Source organism: Panthera leo, chromosome E3 (genome assembly GCF_018350215.1).
Source record: "Panthera leo isolate Ple1 chromosome E3, P.leo_Ple1_pat1.1, whole genome shotgun sequence".
NCBI classification, from domain to species: Eukaryota; Metazoa; Chordata; class Mammalia; order Carnivora; family Felidae; genus Panthera; species Panthera leo.
In genome coordinates, this window is record NC_056694.1 from 39,501,875 (window position 1) to 39,512,455 (window position 10,581).

A 10,581-nucleotide genomic window follows, 5' to 3' on the forward strand; every position below is an offset into this window, starting at 1 on the left:
GGGGGTGGGGGCGGGGGCGGGACTCTGGTATTAAGTGGAAACATGTGTGGAGCTGGAGCTCTGTGTTTTTTTTTTTTTTCTTTCTTTTTTGGAAGAAAAGCAAAAACAAAAATTCCTTTAAGTCAGCAGGCCCGGGCAGAGCAGCAAGGGCCGGGCCACGGTCGCCACTGCCTCTCCCTCTCCCTCTCTCACAACTGGCAGGCGGGGGCGGGGGGGCCCTCTCCCCTCTCCAGCACCCAGCAGGTAGGGGGGCAGGACGGGGCGCACTGGGGCGCACATTGGTTCCTGGATAGCAGTGGGCCCAGCACGGCTTCAAGGGGGTGAGGAGGCACCCCCTCCAGTCCACTGAGGCCTGGGGAGCTCGGGGCTGGGCCCGTGCGGGGAGGAGGCCGGGTCGCCGGCAAACAGGCAGGGGGGGGCTCAGAAGTTGCTGAAGATCTCGCGCTTCCGGTTCCAGTCCATCTGCGGTGCCCGCTTGTTGACCCGGGTGGCTCTCGCCTTCTCCTTGGCCTCGGCCGCCGTGGGGCTCAGGTGGAGGCCACTCTCCTGAAAGGGGTCACGTTTCCAGGTGCTGCTGTCCTGGGGGCAAGCAGAGTGGGCAGGTGGCCAGAGTGAGCCCTGGACCCGAGCCCTCAGTCAGGTTACCCTACCCAGGAAGCTCACACCAGAGGCCTGCCGACGGGGCCAGGGCGGCAGGCCCAAGAGGGCTTCCTGGAGGTGGTGACCCCACTGCCTAGGCCGACAGCTCCACAAACACCCACCCCCAAGGCCTCTGACCCCCCCAGTGTGTGATCGCGGCAGTGGAGACCGGCAGGCACTTGCTACCTCAGTGTCCTTGTCTAAGCCAGGCAGATCACTTCGGGACGAACACGCCGAGCCACCATTGAGCTGGGAAACCAAGGGCAAGGCGTGGCTTCAGGGACCCTGCCCAGGAGCCCGTGCACACACACACACACACACACACACACACACACACATGCGCGCGCGCGCGCAAGCGTGCCTACGCGCACGTCAGAGCCGCACTCATGCTTCCGCTTGGCGGTAGGCACGGAGCCTCTACTGTGCTGCAGGCCCAGCCCGGGCAGGACGCTGGACAGCCAGCGGTGAGCGGGCAGGTGGCCTGGCCCTGGCCGGCTCACGACGGGAATCACCCCCAGGAGCATCACCTGGGGTGAAACCAGGGGCTGCTTCCCAAGAAGACATTGAGTGTGACTCCAGGTCGCCAGCCAGCAGTGGGCAGAGGGAACGGCACAGCCAGGCGCCCCACGGAGCCGGGGTGTGGCTGGCCCAGGACAGGCCCCACGGCGGACGTCAAAGCTACGAGGGGTTGGGCAAGAGTGAGCCCCACGATCGTACCGACACAAGCAGACCTCGAGCTGGTGGGGGGGGCTCTGTCCAGCCTGTGGGTCCCCAGAGGCCCCCACTGGGGTCTCCTGTGCCCACCCTGTCCAGTCCCGGCCTCTCACCTGGGCAGGGCTGGTCCCGTTGGTGACGGGTGACGGCAGTGGACCTGTGGGGACAGTGTGTCAGAGGCTGCCCAGCCCCCCACGCTCCACCACGTCCCCAGGCAGCGGCCCACCTTCCACATGCTCCTCGGTGGGTATGACCCGTAGCCGCCTGAAGTGCTCGTCCGTCTCAGGGTCCACCACCAGCAGCCGGGCCTCGTCCTCTCGCGCCTTGATGCTGGAGACCACCTCCGCGTGGCGCAGCCCCTCCACGTTCTGCCCGTTCACCTGCCGCCAGCAGCATGGGGTCAGCGCTGCCTGAGGTCAGGCCCCCAAAGGCCCCCTGAGCCACCTGGCCAGGTGTGGCATCAAATATTCATCAACATTGTCACCAGCCGTGGCAGCAAGAGGAATCCCAGCTCAGGTTCCCAGCGTGTTCCCTCCTCCAGCAAGGACCTCCCTGCCCAGACACACACGCGGGGGACACGGGCCAGAGACGCACTCGGGGTGGGGGACACGGGCCCAGACACACACTCAGAGGACAGGGGCATAGACACACACACGTGTGTGTGTGTGTGTGTGTGTGTGTGTGTGTGGCAGGTACCTCGATGAGTCGGTCCTGGGCGCGGAGGCCGGAGTGAGCGGCAGGCGAGCCCGGGTCCACAGAGCGGATATACTGTCCCGGCCGGGACTTGTCACTGTGCAGGTTGAACCCGTAGCCTTGGGGGCCCTTTCGCAGGTGGCAGAGCCGAGGGCGTAGCTCCCTGGGGGGTCCACTGACATCCTGCAGGCACAAAAGACCAGGTTCCGCACTGCTCTCCCACCCCTCTTGAAGCCACCGACCCAGCCCCCAAGGCCTCTGGGCCCCAGCATGCAGCTGCAGGGGAGGTGGGCCAGAGGGATCCCCAACCCCACACCCAGCGGCCCCAGGTCTCAGGGACAAATAGTGCACCCATGCCTGCCCCCGCCCCCTGCCCCCTTAGGCTGCCTATGACCGAGCTCCAGCCGCAGGTCCTAAGCAAAGCCTCAATTTCCAAATCCAAAAACAACTTCAGGACCAGGGGCTTTGCAGGGGTGCTGCCAAAGTCAGCTGAAGGGCGGCGGAGAGCACAGGTGAGGGTGGTAGAAGCCAGGTGAGATAGCTGCCACTCGTGACAGTGTCCTGGGGCCACTGTCCCTGGGGGCCCTGCCTGTGCAGCCCCTCCCCACCCCCTCCCCGAGTGCCGGGCTGACGTTGTCTGTTCTCCCAGCGGCCTCCATAGGCCAGTGCGATGTGTTTGCTTTCACATTCCAGAGCAAGCTGCGGCCACCCCCACCCCCACGGGGCCCAGAGACAGGGCACACGGGCTGCAGCCAAAGCCAAGTGAGAAGGCCAAGGGTGGGACCTGCCCTCCTACCCTCCCAGCCAGAACACAGAAGGCCACTAGTGCCCCCAGAGTCCCCCTACCCTGCCTCTGACAACCCAGGGCCTTGCCTCGCTTTACCTCTGGCATCCTGCAGCAGGGCTCCGGGTCAGGGGCCGTGCAGGCAGGGGCCGGGCCCCAGGACCCCCACCCAGCCACAGCCTGGGGCAGTGACCGCAGTGCTGAGCGGCTAGCGGCTGACGGTGCTCAATTAAACATGGCCGGTGGCCGGAGTGCGCGGGCGGGCAGGCAGCTCAGGTTTCCCGGGACGCCCAGGACGCCCGGGACTCGAGTGTGCCTGCAGGTGAGCGTGTGCTGGGTGGGGGCGCTCCCGGGGTCCCCTCCGTTACCCTCCACCTACCCCTGCCCTCAGGGAAGGTCTCCAAGCTTTGGGCACCTGCCTCTTGCAGCCCAGGCCACCCCCTGACCACTCCAGACCCCAAGCCTGTGAGCTTGTTCCAAGTCTCAAACCTGACCGTGAGTGCCCTAACCTGCTAGTCGGCCCGGCTGGAGGACCGAGTACAGCTTTTATCACAGGGCAGGTGCCCTGCCCCGGCTCCGGGCCCCCCGCTTGTCCCAAACACCCTCTTCCTGCCCAGCCTGCACCCCTCCTCTGGGACCCCGGTCCCCAAAGCCTGCCCAGACATGCCGTCCGGATCCCCACTGCAGGCCACTACCTGGCCCCATGACCCCAGGAACTCAAACAGGGCTATAGTTCCTTGGTCCCAGGGCTTGGGCTGGGCAACATGGGCAGAACGTATGGGCGTGAGGCCCCCAAGTTCTCCAGGGCCCTGTCGCACAGACTCATCCGCTCTCCCAGACACACCTGGAAGTGCCTGTCCCTTGCAGGCTGTCAGAGCAGAGAGGCCCCGAGGCTGGCTGGTCCGGAGCAGGGCCAGGGCCGGGGTTACACACATTTCGCAAGTGCACGTGCAGAGGCACGCGGTCAGAGACGGGACATCTAAACACACACGGCTCACAAACACGCTACCCGGCGACACGTGCGTGCGAGGACAGCCCAGCCCCCTTGGCGCTACAGACTCTTCTCACGCCCTCCACAGCGACCTCCCTGGCAGGTCTCTCAAGGCCCCCGAACAGGAAGCAGGACTGCGGGAGCATCTGGGGCCACGACGCCAGGCTGAAGTCACATCCGGGTTTGGGACCATCCTGGCCATCTCCCTGCCTCAACCCGGCTCGGCCACAGCTCACCACACCAGCCAAGAGGCTTCTCCTGAAGTCTTGCCTAAATTCCCCTCTTGGATCCAGGGACCAACAAACCCGGCACCGGACCCTCCAGTTGAGAGGCTGGGACGTGGGGGACCAGGCAGCGGAGAGGCCCAAGGAGAGGCCCCGAGAAGAGAAGAGAAGCAGCGGGTCAGGAGGGGGCGCAGGCAGGCCCTAGCGCATTGCTCAAATTCTTCACTGCCTGTCCTGGCTCCAAGCACTTCCTGCCGCCTCCCAGCCAGGCCCTCGGGCTCCCACGGGCTCCCACGGGCCCCTGGCCGGGCAGCCCAGAGCTGGACAAGCCCTGGTCTCACAGCCCAGCCCGCGACCAGACAAAGAAGCTGGCATGGGGGTATACCCCCGGAGCTGAGCTGTGCCCCCTCCCCCCACATGGTGACTCACCAGCCCTGGCAGAGAAGGGCCCCCATTGTTGCTCTGGGTCCAGCCGGCTTGCACCAGGGGGCCCCAAGTGCCCTCTCCTGACCCTGGGGGACATGGGCTAAGCTGGTTGCCGGGGTCCTCCTGGTCCACGCTGCCCCCACCCAGCCCCCACCCAGCCTGACCTGCACAAGCCCCCAGGATGGGCTCTGTGGAGGGGCTCCTGGAGCTGGGGCTGCTGCTGTGGCATCCCGAGAGCGGGCCATGGGAGGCAGGACAGAGTGGCAGGCAACGAGCGTCCAGCTGGAGTGGCCTGAGCTCTCTGGCCAGCCCAGGCCACCACCCCATTTATCCACCTCCCACTGTGGGCCCCCGGCTCCCCAGGGAGGGGTGGGGACAGGGGCACTGAGTCACTTTGGGGAGCAGGGTGGTGGCTGGGTTCCCCCTCCCATGCTTGGGCCCCAGCTAGGCACCCCCTACTGGCTAGCTTTCAGTCTCAAGAAAGGAAGGAAGGAAGCTGCTGGAAGGCCCTGCCCTGCTCCCAGGACCCGAGGCTGGGGAGACAGGGAGGCAAGGGAGGGGACCCCGGCGCCAGAACGGAAGACAGAACAGAGCCCTCTGGTAGTTACTAGGTCCCATGCAGGGCCACCCCCTGAAGGACTCTCCCCCTTACTCACAGCCCCCAAGGGCCTCCAGAACGGGGGTGGGGGCCCGGGGTCTGTCACCACCTCCACGGCCCTGGTGCTGCGAGCCGTCCCGTCTGTTTGGGGGCTGTCCCCTATCGTCACGGTCAGGATCAGCTGCGCTGCAGCTGCAGGGCCACCCGAGCCTGGTCTGGCCGGGGCTGAGTCACCACCACCGACTAGGACCCCGCAGCACCCCAACGGGAGGGGCCGGCCGCATTAGTGGACTCCGCAGCCGGCATGGAGGAAAGGGAGCCATGACTCCCAGCTTGGCCCTAAGCAGATCGCATGAGTCCCACCCGGTCCCCCTGCCCCATTGCACAGGAGCTCTGTCGGAGCGTGGCCCGGTGCGTAAGCATCACCCTCCCAGGCACCCTGAGGGCTAGTTAGTCCTGTGCAGGTCGGCCGGGGCCCGGCTCTTCCTTCTGACACTCTGAGCTCAACTGATCGGACACCAGGTCTCTGGCCGGGAGGCTGTGGGGGTACACCCTGTCCCCTGGGCCTCCCCTGACCTTCTGGACTCCCTGTCCCCAGGCCAGCCCCCACCACAGAGCCCCTGCCACTCAGGCCCCACTTTGTTCCTCTAAAAATACACCCAGAGGAAGCCCCCTCCTAGGGCTTCCTGTAGCTCCCAGAGCCTGAAATAGCAGAGGGGGAAGGTCCCACCCAAGGACAAGGTGCCTCGACACCCCACCCTCCAGATAAGGCCCGAGGGCGGATCTTTCCACAGGAAGGCGAATTCAGCATTTGTGTCTAACTCAATGGATAAACGCCTAGGGGGAAGGGCACTTCCTCCTGGAGGTAAGATGCCCGAAGGAGGCCCTACTCCAACTGTAGGCCTGCAAGGCCAGGGGCCCGGGCCAGCCAGTGACCCCTCCCAGGACCTCCTTGAAAGCACATACCTGACCCTGATGCCCCCTATTCGGGCCATGACCACCCCTGAGGGTTCACGCGCAGACCTGTGCGCATGCTGGCTTCCCACCTGAAAAGCCATCTGCCCCCTAGGACAGACACCGTAGCGTCCGGTCACCAGCACCACCAGCTCACACGGGAGGCACGCGCACCCGGAAACCCTGCACACACAGAAACTTCAGATCTCACGCCACCTAGGGCAGCTGGTTCTCAAAGTGGGATCTGGGGAAACCCCTGGCATTGGATCCCTTGAAGACATTTCCCTTGGGGTACCTGGATGGCTCAGTCAGCTGAGCATCCGACTTTTGATTTGGGCTCGGATCATGAGCCCAGGGTCGTGGGATCGAGCCCCGCGTTGGGCTCCGTGCTCAGATTCTCACTCTCTCTCCCTCTGCTCTTCTCCCCACCTCCTCTCAAATTCAAACAGACAAACATAAAAAGGGGTGCCTGGGCGGCTCAGTCCATTAAGCGTCGGACTCTTGGTCTTGGCTCGGGTCATGGTCTCACTGTGCTGACAGCACAGAGCCTGCTCGGGATTCTCTCTCTCCTTCTCTTTCTGTGCTCCTGCCCTGCACACACATGTGTTCTCTCTCTCTCTAATTAAAAGAGAGACACAGAGAGAGAGAGAGAGAGAGAGAGAGAGTTTTCTTTAAAAAAAAGGCAAAGGGGGCATGAGGGACAACAACCTTGGGGCTTCAAGAGGGCAGAGTAAGCGCGATGAGGCTCTTCCTCTCGGCCTCCCCCAGGGGGCCACCCCCAAGTTCTGCCACCGGAAGGAGGGCCACACGCACGTTAATTCCACCTCTTCCACCCTGGAGTGGAGGCAGGAAAGGAGAAGCACCCCAACCGCTGTAGACCCCAAGCTGAAGACTCAGCTTAGAGTATCCTCAGCTGTCCCCAACCATGCGCCGCCCATGGGCAAGGACCAGCCCCTCCCTCCTAGGGCCTTCCCAGCACAAGCAGCCTCCTCAGACACACACCTGAGGCCAGCACAGAGCTAGGGACGCCCCCTCCTGGGGGGCCTCTCCTCCCAGGCCCCCGGGCCCCTCGGCCAGGCTCGACAGAGTGACCTTTCCTAGGCCAGGTAGCTCTGATGGGCATCCTGGGGAAGAGGGTTGGCGATGGGGGGCCAGGGACCAGGGCCAGGCTGCCCTGACCCCACCTGGCTTAGAACACAGGCTGACGGCAGAAAGAGTGGCCCCACGTAGCCAAGAGGGTGGTCGCCAAGGCCCCGGAGAGGGAGAAGAAGGGATGGAGACAGAGACTTCTGGAGGTGAGCGGAGGGGGAGACCGCCTGCCGTTAAGAGGCGGAGACGGCGGAACCTGCCATACCTTCTGGCCAGCCTCGGAGCCGAGGCTGCCGGCACGTGCCCAGTCCGGCTTTGGCTCCCAGGGGTCGTGGATGGGCGGAAGCCCTCGGTGGGCCATCTCCTCAGTGCAGGTCAGCTGCCGCCTGCGGAGCTCCTCGTCCGTCTCCTTGTCCACCACCAGCAGCCGCGTCTGCGTTTCCACAGCCTTGATCCTCTGCACCACCTGGGGCGGGCAGGTTGGCGGGGAGCAGGTCAGCGGTCAGCGCTCTGGGCAGCACATGGACGGTGGCACCACCCAGGGCTGGCCCAGGATCACGGGCAGGCGGCTGGCCTGCCAGCGGTGGGCGGCTGGACCGAGAGGCCCGCCGGCTCCGCCCTCCACCCCCGGGGGCTCAGGCAGCTCCCTCCCTCTTTACCCAGGACGCCCGACACAGGCTGCAGGGACTACAGGATCACTGCAGGGACTCGCCTCGGCCCAGGGTCCTGTCCGAGAAGGGCCGGGAAGCTGGATGAGGCAGCTGGTCTGGAAGGTGGTGCGTGGCTGAGCTTCAGGGTTTCAGTGTGTGTGCGTGTGTGCACGTTGCATGCGTGCATGTGTGTGTGCAGGCATGCATCCATCTGCCTCAGGGTTTGCCTCTCAGTCTGGGTTTGAGGGAACAAGGGGTCTCCCTAGGTGCCAGTCTGGGGGGGGGGGGGGTCTCTGCCCACTGCTGCTCTTTTCAGTAGTGGACCAAGGACGTCTAAACTGCGGCCTTGGGGTGCCTGGGTGGCTCGGTCGGTGAAGCGTCCGACTCTCGGTTTCGGCTGGAGTCATGATCTCACGGTTTGTGTGAGTTTGAGCCCCTCAACGGGCTCATGCCAACAGCGCAGATCCTGCTTGGGATTCTCTCTCCCTCTCTGCCCCTCCCCCACTCGCGCTGGCCGGCTCCCTCTGTCTCAAAATAAATAAACTTAAAAATAATAAGTAAGTAAACCCCTGCCTCTGAGCCTTCATTTGCCTCGGAACCATGGCCACGGACCTTTTCCTGCTGGACCTGCAGAGAGGGGAAGGCCTGGATTCCTGTGGCAAGGCCCTCGCTCGGGTACCCACACACAACCTGGTAAACAGGGTTCAGACCCGGCAGGCGGAGGCCACCTGTGGGACAACTGTGACGCTATGGCCACCTGTGCGTCTATGTGGGTGCCCGCAAAGCGTCTACATCATGTGGGTGGCCATGGGGCATGCGTGCCAGGGTGTGCCCTGCAGGGAGACAGAGCAGTGACCACTGGGCATTGGGGTGGGAAGGACAAAACCCCCACCCCCACCCCAAGTCTTGGGGGAGGGCAGAGAGGGTCCCGTCAGCTGCTCAGAAGTCATCAGCAGATAGGAGGGTGTGAACCAGGCCCATCTTCCCCCCGGCCCCCCTCTGATCCTGCTCTCTCAGTGAGAGCGACAGGAGGACCCCAGCACCCTGCCACTTCCTGCCTGTGGGACCCAGACAAGACACACAATGTCCTCAAGCATCAGTGTCCTCATCTGTAGAATGGGAACTGTAACTGCCTCTCTTCCCCCCTGGGACAGCATGGTCCTGCGTGTAAACTTAGAGATGGACCCCCAGAGGCCTGAGAGAAGCAGGTGCCCTTGGGGCAAGGGCGGCAGTGACTGTAAAACTGAGGCCAGATATCAGCTCTGCCAGCCCCTCCCTTGTTCCGTCAACTCAAGACCTCTGGCCCACACCCCCACCCTCCTTCAGCAAACTGCTTTATCCAGTCGACACTCTGGGTTAAAGACAGAACGGAGGCAGACAGATGGACAGACAAGGGCCCCAGGGGTAGACACAGCAGTTCGGCTGCCGGTCCAGCCAAGAAGCCATTTACTAATCTCTAGGCCCCAGGGCTAGCCACGCAGACAGGTCACAGACTCACAGGTGCTGGGGAGGACACAGAGAACCCTGAGCAGAAGGGGTGGAGGGAGGCTGGACTCAAGCCAGGTGACTCCCTGGCAAGGGGGGGGATAGATCGTCCCCAGGAAGCAGAACTTGCAGAGAAGAGACCCTGCCTTCCCTCTGGCCCTCGTCTCTAGCTGCAGGAGGCAGAGGGCCGGGGCAGTGGCCCCCGCAGGGCTGGGCAGCCTCCAACGAGACACCATCAGCCAGGACACACACGATAACTACACATATCCAGGCAGGTGGACACACAGGCTTGGACACACACACACACACACACACACACACACACACACACACACCCAGGCCTATATATTCACACATACACTGTCCAGCACACAGAGCCCAGCTCACACACACACATCCCAGCATGCAGATCTGTCCACACATATACACCTAGGGGTACAGACCCGTATATTCACACACACAGTCCACACGTGCGCACGTGCACACACACACACACACACTCGCTGATACAAGCACATACAGGTGTGCCCTTATTGTGACACCCTTCTGTACACCCAGGCAGATGTGCACACACATGGGTGACCCCCAGAGGGACCTGTACACACACATACCCAGCTGTGTACACACGCACGTGCTGACACTCACAGAAAAACACTCAGGGCCCCCAGTTGCACGGAGACGCCCCCCAAGGAGACGCCCCCCAAGGTGACGGACGCCTCCATTCATTGCACACTGAGGCCCTAACAAGACTTAAGTGTCAGGGCCGAGGGCGAGGAGCCGCAGTGCAGGCCCCTCCCTGCCAGGATGCCCCCTCCGCGGTGCAGGACCGAGCTGCCTGAGGGGCAGAGGCGAGGAAGGAGGCCGGCGGCCTCCGTGGCCACTTCCCCCACCTCCTAGCCGGAGCCCACGCAGGACCTTGTGCGACCCCCTCGGGCCCCCGGGCAGGGCGCCGAGGCCTGGGAGCAGGCAATGCCGAGAGCGGCGGTCGTTGACGCCCCCCCCCTGCCCCCCGCCAGCTCGGGGAGGGGGCCCAGCGGGGCAGCGGGCCGGGGGCGGGGCGCGGGCACCCACCTGGTGATGCGTCTCGCCCTCCACGTTGACGCCGTTGACCTCGACCAGCCTGTCTCCGGCGCGCAGCGCGGCCGCCTCGGCCGGGGAGCCCGGCTCCACGCGCCGGATGAACTGCCCGCGGCGGCCCTTCTCGCCGTGCAGGTGGAAGCCGTAGCCGTGCTCGCCGCGGACCAGGCGGCACAGGCGCGGCCGCAGCGGCTCCGGTGAGGCCATGACGCCGGCTGCCCACCGGCCGGCCGCGGGCCGGCCACGGCGCTGACGCC

General features: G+C 64.5%; 1 protein-coding gene across 5 annotated transcripts; it reads right to left on the minus strand.

Moving 5' to 3' along the window:
- Positions 1-10,581, minus strand: SLC9A3R2 (SLC9A3 regulator 2). Of its 5 annotated transcripts, none has more exons than XM_042922447.1 (7): positions 10,319-10,581; positions 7,378-7,578; positions 2,050-2,229; positions 1,580-1,733; positions 1,467-1,510; positions 823-888; positions 1-579 (listed from the first exon to the last, which is right to left on the minus strand). In XM_042922447.1, exons 1-7 carry the CDS (start codon positions 10,529-10,531, stop codon positions 421-423), a joined length of 1,017 nt encoding a protein of 338 aa, XP_042778381.1. In that variant the 5' UTR covers positions 10,532-10,581; the 3' UTR covers positions 1-420. The 5 variants fall into 5 exon arrangements, with proteins under 5 accessions (XP_042778381.1, XP_042778376.1, XP_042778378.1 ...); XM_042922442.1 differs by having other exon boundaries at positions 826-888; positions 10,319-10,578; XM_042922444.1 differs by lacking the exon at positions 823-888 and having other exon boundaries at positions 10,319-10,578.